Source organism: Carassius carassius, chromosome 18 (assembly GCF_963082965.1).
Source record: "Carassius carassius chromosome 18, fCarCar2.1, whole genome shotgun sequence".
Lineage (NCBI taxonomy): Eukaryota > Metazoa > Chordata > Actinopteri > Cypriniformes > Cyprinidae > Carassius > Carassius carassius.
This window is the reverse complement of record NC_081772.1, coordinates 12,203,989-12,220,101: the sequence shown is the minus strand read 5'-3', so window position 1 is coordinate 12,220,101 and position 16,113 is coordinate 12,203,989. Positions and strand designations below refer to the sequence as shown.

Sequence of the window (16,113 nt, the reverse complement as noted above, 5' to 3'; positions counted from 1 at the left end):
AAGCCATCCCTAGCCATCCCCCCACCCCTTTTTTTTTGCAGATTTTGGAGCTCAGTACTAACTTTCTTTTTATTTCAGAAGATTAATAAAACAGGCACAGTACAAATAATGTTTCTGATCATAATTTTATCCATTTATTTTTTACTGTTAGGACTAAAATATATAACTTAATAAAAATAGTATGTGGGTAAAAACATTTTTTGCCTAATGTTTATTTATGTTCCATTTGATATTTACATGGTTTCAACAAGTAATTAATGCCACAATATTTTTCCATGTTTATTGACACCAAGTCATACATTATAACTGTTGTTAATAGAAAAAACATTTACGTTTTGCTATCTTTCTGTAGTGTTGATTGATTGATTGATTGATTGATTGATTGATTGATTGATTGATTGATTGATTGATTGATTGATTGACAAAGGCATTGCCCTCTTTAATGAAAATACTTCTACTTAAACAACATTTAGGTCATGATTTATGAAATATTTTTCATAGCATTTTAGTACTAATTTTGATCAACTTCTTTAGGAGTGCAGCTAAGCTTTAAACACATTTGGTACAAGTTAAATAATGTATGTTTTGCTTAATAAGTTGCAAGGGAAGGTTTTTTTTTTTTTAAATGTTTGCACAGCTTGGTTCAGAATGTTCTGGCCCTCAATAGAGTCTTTGTAACCAGATACAGCAGAACAAAATGCATAATGAACAGTAACAAATAAAAACACATTGAAGAATCTTTTTTTCACAAGCCTTACTGGGAGCAGCCTGTTCTTGCTCTGTTGGTTTTTCCTCCATTTTTTGGGGACGACCTTTAATCTTGTATACCAGGGACATTAGGCGGCCTTTAAGAGATGTGTCCTGCTCCTCCTCTTCCTCCTCCATAGGGATGCCTGTGTATATACGCAAAGACGAAAACTGTATCTGATTATTTGTGTTATTTTTCAATTTGGCAGAACAGGCTGTAGGTTGGCAATTTAAACTTGCATTTAAAGAACTCTAATTTAGTGAGAAATAGGGTGAGACTGGAGGTAAACAATAGAAAGAATAGATAAACATATACCACAGTGGAGTCGCAGGTCATCATGAAAGCTTTGAAGCTCCTCTTGCAGCTCCTCAGGGCAGGTGCAATCATCACCAGCACTGAAGTTCAGCAACATATTTATCTGCAATAATAATAAATAAAAACAATATATATATATATATATATGCTGCTTGAGGAAACCAAAACTGAGAAATAATCTGAAATCCTTTTTTTTTTTTTATATATGATGGAACATATAATATAGATTTCATAACCCCAACCTTTTACAGAAGTTATGTAACATTCTAATGGAAATCAGATGTATCTGTAAGAAACCTTTCTGTTGCCCTTGTTACAGAGACAGACCAGTTTATTTCCGACATGAGCTCGCGATGGCCACATGAGCTAAACTACAAGGGGTTTTCTCAGTTAGTAGATGTGGTGTGCATTTAAAACAGGGGGTACCGTTCTGCCAAGCGGGCCTATTCTTTGGCCCGGAAAATAATGGAGTGGGTGCAAAAGATGCATCTTTTCAGTTACCGAAACAGAAGTTTAACTAAAAAAGTAAACATTAATAATTCTGGGAAAGGTCCACTCTGACTTAGTCTTAAAGCTGTGCTCAGCACAAATCAAAAGACAACAAGTCAAAACCTTGGCACAGGTTTATTGGTAGTACTGTTGTGCATTTTCAAATAAAAGTCAAGTACCTGTTCTGATGCCAAGGTGTTTGTTTTCTCGCCTCCATTCACAAGAATGTAGTATGCATTCATAAATTACGGTAGTAGTAACAGCGACAGCAGGAAAAACATTACTCTGTCAGCAAAATGTGTGAATTTTTTGTAATAAATCCACATATATTTGGAATTATACAAAAGAAAAAATTAAGCAAATCACATTATGAGCTGCATGTGCTCAAGACAGATAGAGACGTCTTTCATTAAAGTGTTCAAGTGTCATTAAAGGTCTTTTATGGACATTCTGAGATCTATGAGGAATGAAGCTTTATTTGAGTCTATGAAGAAGGCTTACCTGCTCTTGGGGAGGTGAGCGAAACTCTCTTGTCTTCTTGGCAGTGACAGCAGCTGACATGTTGAGGGCTTGCATCAACTCGTTGTAGCGGAACTTCTGATTGTATTGCAGCTTGGACACAAAATCATCTGAGAAGGCCACTATAGCCTCAATGCGCTGCTTCAGCTCACAGTCACAGAAATAATGCAGCAGCTCACACATCTGCACAAAAAACAAACAATTACACTAAATCACTAGTAAGAACCCATATATTCAGTAAAGAAACCACACTTATCTCTGTAATGTTGTTTAGAGGTACAGTTGAGGTTAAAGGTCTAAAAATTTGTTGGAAATATAAACCTCCACAGGAAGATTTTATAGTTCACATACTCATTCATACTCACTCACCTTGGTTAAATGCACAATAATCATGTAAATATCTCAAGCAAATGCACTTAACTGATTGGAATATACAAATAAAGCCAATATTTTGATTTCTAGAAATCTGTATAAGACCACTGCCATATTAATCAATACTTTGGGTTTTACGATATTCACTGCACTTAAACAATGTGCATGTCCAAATAAAGTTGGGCGAAATTATAAGGTATCCATTATCACGAAATTACTGTAACATCAAGATTCTGACTTGTAGAACTCATAATTACGACTTGTAAACTCTGACTTGTACTGTACCACCTGACTGCTGTGTCATCATGCAGAAACTCAACAACTCAAAATGGCAGCAGTTTCTGCAGTAAAATGTTACTTTTATTTATGTTTAATAAGTCCAATAAATGACTACTCTTAAAGGGATCATATGATGTTGCTAAAAAGAACATTATTTGGTGTATTTGGGGTAATGAAATGTGTTTATGCGGTTTAAGGTTAAAAAAACAACAGTATTTGTTTTCCAAATACTGTAAATACAGCTATCCAGTGCTTTGTGATTGGTCTAATCCCTCAAGCGTGTGGAAATGTTATGCCCCTTGTCCTACTGTGATGCGTGTTTAGGTCAGAACACCAGCGAGACGAGACAAAAACAAGAAAACCCATTACAACTGAGAAATTTGTTGCATCCAGTGGGGACATAATTAGGGATTATAATGACTTATACTGTCTTTATACCCATTGCATTGCGCCACGTAAACATAAAACCATGTCTTTATTTTTGATTGGAGAAACGACAAACAACAAGCGCATAGAAATGGATTATTCCAATACTGAGGATGTGAACAGCTCCTTGCAGAACATTCAGGTCATCTAGTAATTATGGTAATTATGACATCATCATTATATTTTTTTATTCCTTACTTAAAAAAAAAAAAAAAAAACTTTATGAGTTTTTATTGAGTTATTAATGATATAATAAAAAATAAATAAAATACATTACATTTCTGTCTAAAGTTATCAGCAAGTCAAGAGCAAGCATACTCTAATCACAGAAGACTTGTAAACTTGTAATTTTTCACATTATCGCCTTAACCAACATATGGACATAAATTGCAAAATAATATGAATGCAAATGACAGATCATAATCAATAAGATAACAAGTTACTCACCTGCCGTTTGACTGATTCAGGCAAGCTTTTCTCCAGTAGACCTTTCGGAGGCTGCTTGGCCTCTTTATTCTCTTCCTCCCCAGCCTCCACAGCCTTCTCTTCATTACTGGTGGCCTCCTCTTTCTCGGCTCCCTGTTCTGCCACTGCTATCTGTTCCTCCTCCTCCTTAAGGTCCCCAAACACACTGGGGTCAATGAGAAGCAGGATGGTCCTTACCTCTTCACTGGTCAGCGCCCCCATTATCAGCAGGGTTCCAATCAACTTGAGAATTGGCACAAACTGATACTCAACGCTTCCACCTACAGGATCTCGAATGTGGGTGCCTCCACCCTGCACGGCTTCCGTAAGCATGCTGATCGCTTTCTCCTTAAGGATACCCAGGGGGATCTGTGGGCTGAAGAGAGGCTGATCGCGCTTGGGGGTAATGAAACACGGAGGGGTGAAGTTGAAATGAGGGGCAAGTGAAGTGCTCAAGCCTACGCCAGGAAGAGAGTGACGCTTAGAGTCGTCAGGGAAGAGGCGGATGCTCCTCGTCTCGTCTGTTACTGGGATTATAAACTCGTTGTTCATCATGAAATGGGCCTCTTTGGCCGTTTCCAGGTGGATGCTGATGAGGACATCGTAAAAGCCTTCACGCAGTTGACCAGACAGGTACTGGTTATCAATGGTGTATAAGAGCTGCGATTGGTCAAGATGGCTACAGAGGGCATGAGCAACGCGGGTGTTGCCCAGGGCGCATAGGGCACAAAAGAGCTTTAAAGTGTGATAGTGGAACTGCCGTAGATCTTCATTTTCTGATAGTTCCATGATGTCGATACACCTATGGTGTGGCAAACAGAAAGTAGGTTAAGATCTTCATTCAAGCCTGCAGGCATTGGAGCCAAAAGAGCACTTAAGGGGTTTTATTTCAATGTAATGTCACATTTCCAGGATCACAAAGTTGCCAGTCATTGCATGTGAAAAACAGATTAAGTAATGCATCACCTGTTCTCCTCTGGTATATGAACAGCCATCATCTGCAAGGGCTCTAGACACTGCACCACCCAGCCATGCCTCTCACTCACACGGGCCACCTCCACCGTCAGGAAGGTGTTGGGCATTCTGCTCCACAGCACAGACACAAGTGTCTGCACATCCAGCCGAGGAGGACACTGGGGCTCTGGGTTTCTTTGTAAACTCTTAAAGATGGCCGAAGACAGGGGCATTGCATCCTATGTGAGGATGGATGCAGATAATGTCAGTGAATTATAATGTGTGAAATGGAGGAACTTTAAAACATTAATTGTATAGACTTACTGGGATTTTTGGAAACTCAAACTGGAAGAGGTTGGGACTCGTAGGTTGAACAAACACAGCAGGGAAGAGCTTTGTGTTAGGCTCAACCTAAGATAACGCAAAGGAAGGCATATGAAGTCAATTCTGATAGGTTTACTTTTGCTCTACTTGGACAAGCAAGTGTTGCACTCTACTTTGGATCAATTTAAATCCAGACTGCTCAGACATGATACAGCCTTTTAAATATTTGCTATTATGAGTCTGATTCAAAATTAGAGCCTTAGGCAAACTAAGAATAGAAAAGCATAGAGCTTAATTAAAGCTACATTGCGCTAGCCATTATCGCCTCTGTAGAAAGTCTCACTGTCCACCCAAACTTGGGAATTACTTTCAACATGCTTTACTTTTCATTCAAAATAAAATTAATTTGCCCAAATTTTAAAAAGAAAATTAGATTGGAATTAACTAAAAACACAACAAATAATCATCTGAATATGCAAGCATCTATATGCATACATTGTGAAAAGAGTAGTATGTATGTATTAAGGTTAGGAGTTGAAATTACCTGGTATACAGTAGGCAGATCTCTCCCATTGGCAGTGAATGACACCAGGCCTGAGGCCAGGTCTATGCAGCAGCCAATCTCCAGATCAGTGTTACTACGGCCTGTGGAGCCGCTGACAACATCACCAGCACAGACCATGTAACAATTACTCCTCCTCACACTGAATTAAAAGATAAGACAAAAAGACAACAGACAGATTCAATCAGAAGAAATTTCCAATATGTCTGGGATCTATGTTGGAGTACGGGTAAAATAGCTGCGTGAAAACAACAGTAGTCTCAAATATTGGGGTTTCTTTTGGAAGTGTGAACCAGTGTTTTGAACTGACCTCTCGTGAACACGTCCCCGCTCATCTCCCAGTGTGACAGTGACGGTGCGAACTGTGCTGAGGCTGAAGTACTTGCTGTAGAAGTGGTAGTCTGGTGTCACCCAGCCCACCCAAACGGATGATGGATCTTGTCCAGCAAACACTCTCACAGAATAAAAGTGCTTAAGCACAAGTACATCAAAAGTCAAATGAGTACAATATTAAGGTTCTTGTATTGTTCTCAAATGTTAGCATTTACAAAGTGAGGAGTGTTAAGAATGTGTTTTTTTTCTTCTTTTTTAAATCTTTTTTTTTACCTTTGTAATGCTGTCATAATCAATCTGGCCTCCATCATCCTTCTTGGCTCTTTGGTCCTCAGCGATCACCTCATTGATATCAGTTGTCTTCCGAAGGCCAGAGTGGAACTCAACAGGCATGCTTAGACGACAACAGACCATGTCATCATTGCTGGTCTGGGTCCCATATGTCTTGTGTGTTACTTTTAGACATGGAGGTGTGTCCACAGTCCCATCTATTCTAGTAACCTAAAGAAAAAAATATGCAGTTTACAGAATCCATCCTAGTATTTTTCAAGAAAGTAAAAAGAGATACAGTAATTCACAACCTCTATATGTACCTCAATATGGGGATGGTCCTCTGGTACATTAAAAAATGTAGGCAGGCGTTTGCTGAACCACATGGTGACCTCTCGATTCATGTTGACAGCAAAGGGTTCAAAGCCTTCCTGGAGGCCACACATAGTGTAGTACTTAAAAGTACTAGCGTCTTTTCCTAAATTCATGCGGCCAATTTGGGAAAGACCCAGGCTGCACACTGGGATGAATCCTATGGTGACAAAGGTCAGTGTGCATCAATTTGTATCAATAAAAAAATATGTCTTGTTCCTTTACTTTCATTTTGATAATAAGTGATTTTCCTATCTATATATATAATATTTTACAGATGCTTTGTGTTTATGATGAAACCTGTCTGTTTACCATCTTCAGTTTCAAAGTCGGCAAAGCAGAGCTCGGAGCCCTTGTTGGTGATTAAGATCTCTCCATTCAGGGTGAATATCATGGATTTATCCTCCATGTTGATCATGCAGCCCACCACATCTCCTTTATTCCAATTCCTCCCAAAGAAATGACTGCCCATATGAACCCGGCGGCCCTGGAAGCAATTTTTTAAATCATGTATCATTGACTAAAACAATATTAGAAAACATTATTCTTTAGATTAAACAGAATATACTTCTATTATGTTCTATTCTATTTACTTCTATTATGTTCTATACAAGTGTTTGAGTCCAGACTGAATTTTTTTAACTCCTCTGTTTGTAACTTGTACCAGTATAAAACAAAATAGACCAACGTGACAGTATCAGATAATCACCCTGTAGCCATCAAAGACGAAGGACTGGTCATCTAGTCCTAGTTCTTTATCAGGTCTGCATCCGGGCCGTGCCCACCCCACCCGCATGTCACCTCCGGTGAGCGCCTCAAACTCAAAATACCACTTCCCTGTCTTCACAGCGAAGGTCTTCTCCACACGGAAGAGACGGAAGGATTCAATGTCTTCCTTCTCTGTGTGAGCAGCTACAGAATGGGAAAATGGGTGAAATTTTAGGAAAGGGAAAATTATGAACACTATATATATATATAAACATTTAAACTCACTCTCCTGATCAGGTGGGTCTATGAAAAATCCATATCCAACCAGAGTACGGATGGCCTCTCGAAGACTGTCTCTGTTTGACTTCTTAGTGCGTTCATCTAATAAAGCATATGGCACCAGACGAGGATTACGATGGTTTTTCAAATCCTTCAAATAAAATGCAGAAGAGATGATAAATAAGGACGTTCATTTTACACATTTGTCAATGCGCTTCAGGGAAAACAGACAAATCTAATGTCATCTCTAATGAATAATAAACAGGACATTGTTACCTGCTGAATACCATAGGTCCATCCTTGTTTTATGCGATCTTTAGCCCAAACATTATGAGCATTTTCAGCCAGTTTATCAACTAGAACCTCTTGACCAGGTGTCAGTTTCACATCAGAGAGGTCCAGTGGTGTAGGTTTATAACCATTTGCCATCATGTAGCTTGAAAGAGGATATAAATGAGAAAAGAATTAAGACAGAAAAGGCCAAACATTTCACGGTATTAAAACTTGTCAATCAAACTTCATTTGGGCAGATAGTTCAAATATCAATATTTTGTTTTCGATGTTCAATATGTGCTGGTTTTACTTCTTGGGGAGTTTAATTTTTTTCAGGTCATCTTCAGCATTCATATTGACTTGTGCAACATGGCATCCCAAAGCAAGCAGGGTCCTAAAAAGAGAATAACTTTCAGAAAACTGAGCAAATGATCAACGAAACAGCATGGGCTATACTTTATGAAAGAAGTGAATTGAAGTGTCAAGTAATGCACTGCAATATTTATCAAAATAAATGAATCTGTTCAACACATCATTGAGCTGGTTATTGCATTTTGATCGAAATACTGCTGAGTCTAGAGAGTCTATTGGAATGAAATGAATTCCGCGGCCACAGCTTATCAGTATTTACTGACATTACCATAAGCATTTTAATAATAATGGCCTTATCTACATACTTTTATTTGCAAGTCATTGCGGTAATACTCACTTCAAAGTTTCAGTTGACATTTGCAGGTTATAATTCTTTTCTGTTTCTGGCAGTTTAGAGAAGTCCACAAGACAAGGGTGCTGTCTCTTGTTGTCATCTCGGACCTTGAAAAAGAGCAAATATGTTAAAATTACCTGTGATTTCAACTTTTTAAACTAGCTGATGTTTAATATACACTACCGTTCAAAAGTTTGAAGACAGCAATAAACAGGTGCTGGTCATATAATTAGAATATCATCAAAAAGTTGATTTATTTCACTTATTCCATTCAAAAAGTGAAACTTGTATATTATATTCATTCATTACACACAGACTGATGTATTTCAAATGTTTATTACTTTTCATTTTGATGATTATAACTGACAACTAAGGAAAATCCCAAATACAGTATCTCAGAAAATTAGAATATTACTTAAGACCAATACAAAGAAAGGATTTTTAGAAATCTTGGCCAACTGAAAAGTATGAACATGAAAAGTATGAGCATGTACAGCACTCAATTCTTAGTTGGGGCTCCTTTTGCCTGAATTACTGCAGCAATGCAGTGTGGCATGGAGTCAATCAGTCTGTGGCACTGCTCAGGTGTTATGAGAGCCCAGGTTGCTCTGATAGTGGCCTTCAGCTCTTCTGCATTGTTGGGTCTGGCCTCTTAACAATACCCCATAGATTTTCTATGGGGATAAGGTCAGGTGAGTTTGCTGGCCAATTGAGAACAGGGATACGTGGTCCTTAAACCAGGTACTGGTAGCTTTGGCATTGTGTGCAGGTGCCAAGTGCTGTTGGAAAATGAAATCTGCATCTCCATAAAGTTGGTCAGCAGCAGGAAGCATGAAGTGCTCTAAAACTTCCTGGTATATGGCTGTGTTGACCTTGGACCTCAGAAACCAGTGGACCAACACCAGTAGATGACATGGCACCCCAAACCATCACTGACTGTGTAAACTTTACATTGGACCTCAAGCAATGTGGATTGTGTGCCTCTCCTCTCTTCCTCCAGACTCTGGGACCCTGATATCCTAAGGAAATGCAAAATTTACTTTCATCAGAGAACGTAACTTTGGACCACTCAGCAACAGGCCAGTCCTTTTTGTCTTTAGACGCTTCTGATGCAGACTGTTGTTCAAGAGTGGTCTGTGCGTAGTAGTTCTTGAAGCACTTACTCCAGTTGCAGTCCACTCTTTGTGAATCTCCCCCACACATTTTTGAATGGGTTTTGTTTAACAATCCTCTCCAGGGTGCGGTTATCCCTATTGCTTGTACACTTGTACATCAGTCTGTGTGTAATGAATTAATATAATATACAAGTTTCACTTTTTGAATGGAATTATATGACCAGCACCTGTATATGTTTTTTAATCAATACTTTTATTCAGCAATGATGCAATTAAATTGATCAGAAGTGGAAGTAAATACATTTATAATGTTTTAAAAGAATTATATTTCAAATAAATGCTGTTCTTTTGAACATTCTAATCATCAAAAAATTATGAAAAAATGTATTTGTTTCATCAAAAAATTAAGCAGCACATGTGCTTTCAATATTTATAATAAGAGATGTCTCTTGAGCAGCAAATCAGCATATAAGAATGCTTTTGTATGAGAATAGGAATGTATACGAATGTAATTTTAAATTTAACTAGTGTTTCTAACTAGTGTTTTTTACAAGTGAAATAATTTATCAATTCTGAGATAGGGATGAATCAGAAAGAGAAACTCCAACACTAATACTGCGCTTTAATTCATGATCTTTAAAGCTCTTTAGATTGTTGTGATGTGAGAGAGAATACTAAAGCATTTAGGACTGAATAATGGTGGCAAAATGAAAGTGGCATTTATCTTGCCAAGCTGCTCTTGTCCTGTAACCCCACATGCTCACAACAATGCCACCTCAAGCCAGTTAAGTTTTATTAAAATCTGATTAATCAGAGACCAGCTGGGTCTGTGAAATATTTGTTCCTAATAAATGCTAAGATCCAGCCTCATAAGTAACGGCAGCACTCAACCATAATTAATTTTTCTGGCAAGCTCTTGGACAGCATGCTGCTCATTAAGATTGTCTTAACTACTGTGATACTGCAAAGCTTTGTCATCAGAGAGCTTTTTCATTGTGCTCTGCAATTTCTGGAGTTACTCTCCTGCAGCGATCAGAGAAAGATATAAACCGGATCAAAGTAGTTTCCTTTTGCCCTTACTATCTGGAAATGGGATCTGCATCCCCATCTGCTGTGTTGCTACATGGGATGCTTAAATATTCATTTAAACTGCAGCCAAAGACTCTCAATTCAGGATGACGTTTCAGTGATCCTCCTCTGATTTCCTCCAGCAGTTAAAGTCACACAGCAGAAATGATCCTGATATCTGTGCTTGTGTCATACATATTATTTTGAAATACATATGCTGAGAAATTCTGATAATGCTGTTTAGTGTTTGTTATAGTGTCCACTTAAATGTTTTCCTACCTTGCCATACATCCAGCCAAGCTCTATTTTGTTCATGCCCCAGAGCTCATGGATGTTCTCAGCTAACTTGTCCCGCACATTTTCAAGATGCGGAGGCAGAACAAGCTGAGTCGCATGACAAAAAGATAAGGACAATAAATGCAAAGACTCGTACAGTATGTCACTAAACATTTGAGCAACATAAATCAAATAACTGTAAAATTATTATTACAAATTGTAAACAATATAACAATTATTTTGTATATATTTCATTGTAAAATAAAAACAAGTATTTAATAATAGTAGTAATAATAAAAATAACAAAAATAAAAAAATAACATAAGAATTAATACTTTTCGCTATAAAATAATAATAATTATTGTAGTAGAACTTGAGTACAGATAGAAAAGAGTGTAAAAACATAGTGAATTTCTCAGATACTGATAATATCTCACCTGGCTGGTGTCAACAGGAACAGGAATGAATGAAGCCTGGGAGAGGAACTTTGTGGTACCCAGCAGATCTCTAACTCCCTCCAGGTCTCTTTTATAATCCTTCACAGGCTCCACACGCATCGTTTCTTTGGGAAGCAGGGCTTCATAGCATGGTGCATAGCCTGCTGGAGGCAGGAACTTAAAGTCTCCATGGCGACCACCCAACAAGAAACGGACCCTTAAGGAGAAAAAACACAAAGGCATTTAAAATCATGATCAATTACTTGATTAATCCTAATAGCAACACTGGGTTGTCCCAAATTAGTTTGGAGTTGGTTGAGAAATCAAGTGAGTAATGGCCTGTCTCTGTTGATTGAACGTGAAGTGCTTTAGGGCGGATAAATACAGCGCAAAAGAAGAAAGGGTTCATTTGACACAGCACAACTCCTGTAGAATTATTCCAGAAGTGCTACACTCAGAGTAAAAATTGTAGAATAACATGTTGAATGATTGCTACAGGATTCTGTCCTCATTAACGTAAACTCAAAATTTAACCATATTCCTTTTTGTTATTAATGTGAAACTCTTAATCAGTGTAGGGTACTTTACATTAGAGAAACTCACTTGACCCCTGCAGAGAAACTGATGACGGGAAAGAAGAAGCCGTCTATGTTGAAGTCTTCAAACATGCCTTGAACAGGCTGACCGTTAATTCGGAAAGACATGCTAGGGGCTCCGAGATCAAGACAACAGCTCACAACATCATCTGAATTCAGCAAGTGCTGGTTAATAGAGGCCACGGGCCGTGGGATTCGCCCTATCAGATGGGGAGAGAAATCATTCAGATGAAATCATGTTCATATTTGCATTTTTCATAATGTCATATTAGAGCAGGCAGTGAGGAACATGGGAAAACAGTCTTAAATGTACCTGACCACAGATGAAGCCCATCAAAACCGTAGGAGTAAAGATCGTCACCCACACCATTTCCTCCCCAGCCCTCTCCACCCCCAGGATAGGGGGCGTAGCCTTTGGTGGTGGCCCAGCCAACACGAAGGTGGGTGGGCTCATTGGTCACATAGTGGTCTACTTGATCGATAATCAGCTCAAAGTACCATTTCTTATACTGTGCCGAGCCCTCACTCATGCCCAGGAAGATGTTGGGTCTCATACTGTAAACAAACACAGAGATCAAGTTAGAGTGTATTTTTAGTGAAAAACAAACATTCTGAATAAGAAAATTGAGTGTTTGTTTTGGTTTGTATACCTCTGGACATCATTGATCAATCGTGTCTGGAGCAGAAGGTCTCTCCTAGGAAGCAGGTGGTCACAGATGAAATTCTGATTGGCTCTCACAGCCACACCATTGCAGACACACAGGGAACAGAGAACATTCAGAATCTGCAAAGGATTACAGGAGACATTTTAATAATGTTGTTATTGCTTTAAACTCATTTTATACTGCACATTTTCCCTACACACAAATTATAGTCTTACGACTGCGTATTCTCAAGTGCATACTTGAGAGTATTTGCTAGCGTAACATGCAGTGCAGCTCCTAGAATGTATTTACGAGTTAACATGACCCACATTTTATAAGACAGAGGAATTCTCAAGTCAAGTAGCAGGCGTCTACACCAGAAAACACCTGCCCCTTGTTAAAATCTCTGCATGTTTGCCCCACTAAAACTGTTGACCATATGTCCTCTTTTGTCCTGGCCGGGATTTCAAAATTTCCTAAAATGTCCAGGAAAAAGAGGATGAATGGTCACCCTCCTTAAAACCCTTCGAGCGAATTTTTTGATCATATGAATTAAACTACCTTTCAAATGTTTGAGGTCAGGAAAATTTAATTGAAAATGTTTTAAAAACTCTGTTTCTAATGATATCTGAAGGGCCTTGTGACAATGGAGATATATTAAAATAGAAAACAGTTTACTCTATTTTTGTTATAAAATAAATGCAGACTTGTGAACATAAGATACCTTTTCAAAAACATTAAAAATCTTACCAACCATTGTGTTTTGAATGGTAGCCTTTATTTCCCAATAATAGAAAAATATACACTAAATGCAAGGTAGACATGAGGGTTTATACATGGAACTTGTAAAAACTGCATTTTCAGCTCTTCATATTATATTTATAGTATTCATTGCAACAGGTATAAGTTTCCATCTTAAGGCTTTGGATGGTCAGCAACATCCTTTATATTCCACACTCATCTGTGTGTTTGTGTGTGTGTTGCAGAAAAGGCAAATGCTGACCTTGTGGTTGCGTCCATGCTTGTACAGCAGAGAAATAATGGATTTGATGTGGGCCTTCTGGATGATGTTCAGAGATTCTGGACTCTCGATTAGGATACAGTGAAGCACCTCTAAAATGCCTGTATAGAATTGCTTTATTAATATTGCATTGCAGTAAACACAAGGGATGATACAAGCATTATATAATCTGATAGCATAGAGTTGTTTAAACAAATTACTATAGATTTTTTTATGAAAATTGTCTAGATGCTGCTATGAATCTGTAATACTGCTGTGACTCAGAGTTTGAGCTAAAATCACTGATCTGTGCAGATGATGATGGTTGATCGCTAAGTTTGTGTCCACATAAGACAGACTGGTTAATGTAACACCTCTATAATCAGTGTTAATGTATGTGTCCGATTTGACGTATAGTGGTATTTACCTGATGAGGACTCCAGTCGCTCTAGCTTGCTGACTAGCCAATCCAACTTGCGAGAGAACTGTGTGCAGTTGGTCCTGTTGCCTCGAATCAGAGCGGCTAATGGACAAAATTCAAATGGCAATAAGCTCAATGTTACACCATTATTCTAACATACCTCACTCTAACACCTGCAAATCCCTTTCGCTATCCTTCACACAAGGGTTCCCTCCTAAGTGGTGATATTCTGAAATTAATGCACCTCTGGTATGAGTAAAATACTAGATGGGAGTAATCTTAAACTAGACTATATTTCCCAGAGAGCAATCAATCAAACTCAAGCCCAGAGCTAAAGGCACTTTGTGGAGAGATTGTCTAGGCAGTTTTGAAGCCCAAACGAAAAGAGCTGTTTCCTGAGGCAGCAAATGCATCCGTACGGAGATGTTAAAAACTGGCTGTTGTCGCCAGCATAATGTATCATGCTACTGTTGCCAGACAGACTCAGCACGGCACCTCTCGAGGGTGACCTCAATGATTCTGAACGAGCAAAATTCCGAACGAGCCTCAATGGGGGCTCTGATAAATGCCGAGCCAGTCAAGGTGAACCGAGAAGAGCATTCACACTCACTGGATCCTTATGTGATGTTACAATTCCATGCAATATTCAATCGCTAAATAGATAGTGTTCTGTAGAGTCCAAAGACTTTCCATCACCCCAAAGCCAATGTTTTTTTAATGGATCTGTGGCTAACACAAGCTCAAAATATTTTCATATTTTATTCTACAACATAAAATAAATTAGAAATACCCCAATCATGATTTTTTTAGATAATCTCTTGAAAAAAGCAATTGCTTCTAACTGGCTAAATGGGACTACAGAGGAACATTAAACATTATTACGTCAAACAGGAAAATTCATCTACACTTTTACAGCCTCGTTGTGTTCATAATAATTTATAATAAAAAAAATTCCAGCTTCTAAATTTTTGTGGTGAAATTAAATTATGTATTTAGGCTTTGAAGTTCAAGTGTTCATTTGTGAAGATTATTTTGATGACTAAAATGTGTAAGAAATATAAACCCTTTTTGAAAATAAACAATTTTCAGACAATCTCAGACAAGTCTTTCATCTGAAGAGTCAAATCTTAAGTCTTTAAGCTGGAGCAAGAGTCAAGTCTGGAGTCTTTTATCATGAGTCCAACAGTCTAGAGTCATTCCTTTAATTGTTGCAAATAAATTCCATCCTTATAAATCCGACTTACCATTTACAAATGTACAAACTGTTGTTTTAAAGACAAATATGTTCCAAGGATACTACCAGGATTCTAGCTCAACTTGTCTTCTTCTATCTGTTTACTGTAAATAGAGTCAATCCAAGATACAAAAATACATAAATACATGTAAAATAAATTTACTAAATGCTAATTAATCTAATACTAGATCTAATTAATCACAATTTAATCACACATCAATTTTGCTGAGAATATAGCCCCCCAAATTTCACATGATATTAACTTATTGTTTACTGAACTATTGCATAAAATCAATATTTGCAATAATGTAGATAATAGATAGTAAGTAGAAATAATTACTTTTATTAGGTGTTGCATCTGAATAAATGTTTAGAGATTATTAAAATGTTTATTTGAAGCTTCAGATTTTGCATTATGATTACTCAAACCTGAACACACACACATACGTCTTTCAAGTTCTTTCTTTATGATATCAGTAGTTAAAGGGTCAGTTAACTTAAAAATGAAAATTAGCCCACGTTTTACTCACCCTCAAAGCATCCTAGGTGTATGTGTCTTTCTTCTTTCAGAAGAATCCAATCAGAGTTATATTAAAAGGTATATTATTAAGGATGCGCACACTTTATTTCACGTCTTCTGAACTGTTCTGAACAACCAACACCCACTTAGCCCCACTGAAAGGCTTGGAGGGGCTAGGACAATTTTTAACATAACTCTGATTGGATTCATCTGAAAGAAGAACGTCACACACATAGGATGTTTTGAGGGTGAGTAAAACAGGCTAATTTTCATTTTTGGGTGAACTAACCCTTTAAGGATAAAAGACTCTAATTTTGTTTAAAATATTCTTGTCAAGTTCAGTCAAGTCTAAAGCCATTTCAGGTCTAACTCGAGTGTCCATCTCTTTCTTGAACAAGGTCCTCTTTT

At 37.8% G+C, this 16,113-nt stretch overlaps 1 protein-coding gene across 1 annotated transcript in view; it reads right to left on the bottom strand.

The window, feature by feature from the left end:
* The window catches only part of LOC132092399 (ryanodine receptor 3-like), a 94,058-nt gene that overhangs the window by 48,841 nt on the left and 29,104 nt on the right, over positions 1 to 16,113 (bottom strand). The window contains exons 15-37 of the mRNA XM_059498619.1: positions 13,958 to 14,053; positions 13,534 to 13,652; positions 12,537 to 12,670; positions 12,200 to 12,441; positions 11,894 to 12,086; positions 11,291 to 11,507; positions 10,857 to 10,961; positions 8,398 to 8,501; positions 7,999 to 8,082; positions 7,692 to 7,851; positions 7,422 to 7,566; positions 7,138 to 7,340; positions 6,741 to 6,915; positions 6,380 to 6,588; positions 6,060 to 6,287; positions 5,764 to 5,924; positions 5,436 to 5,595; positions 4,892 to 4,978; positions 4,580 to 4,806; positions 3,596 to 4,415; positions 2,054 to 2,254; positions 1,064 to 1,166; positions 759 to 893 (exon numbers count right to left, since the gene is read on the bottom strand). Coding sequence (XP_059354602.1) covers positions 759 to 893; positions 1,064 to 1,166; positions 2,054 to 2,254; positions 3,596 to 4,415; positions 4,580 to 4,806; positions 4,892 to 4,978; positions 5,436 to 5,595; positions 5,764 to 5,924; positions 6,060 to 6,287; positions 6,380 to 6,588; positions 6,741 to 6,915; positions 7,138 to 7,340; positions 7,422 to 7,566; positions 7,692 to 7,851; positions 7,999 to 8,082; positions 8,398 to 8,501; positions 10,857 to 10,961; positions 11,291 to 11,507; positions 11,894 to 12,086; positions 12,200 to 12,441; positions 12,537 to 12,670; positions 13,534 to 13,652; positions 13,958 to 14,053 — 4,308 coding nt within the window. The remainder of the gene's footprint in view (positions 1 to 758; positions 894 to 1,063; positions 1,167 to 2,053; positions 2,255 to 3,595; positions 4,416 to 4,579; positions 4,807 to 4,891; positions 4,979 to 5,435; positions 5,596 to 5,763; positions 5,925 to 6,059; positions 6,288 to 6,379; positions 6,589 to 6,740; positions 6,916 to 7,137; positions 7,341 to 7,421; positions 7,567 to 7,691; positions 7,852 to 7,998; positions 8,083 to 8,397; positions 8,502 to 10,856; positions 10,962 to 11,290; positions 11,508 to 11,893; positions 12,087 to 12,199; positions 12,442 to 12,536; positions 12,671 to 13,533; positions 13,653 to 13,957; positions 14,054 to 16,113) is intronic.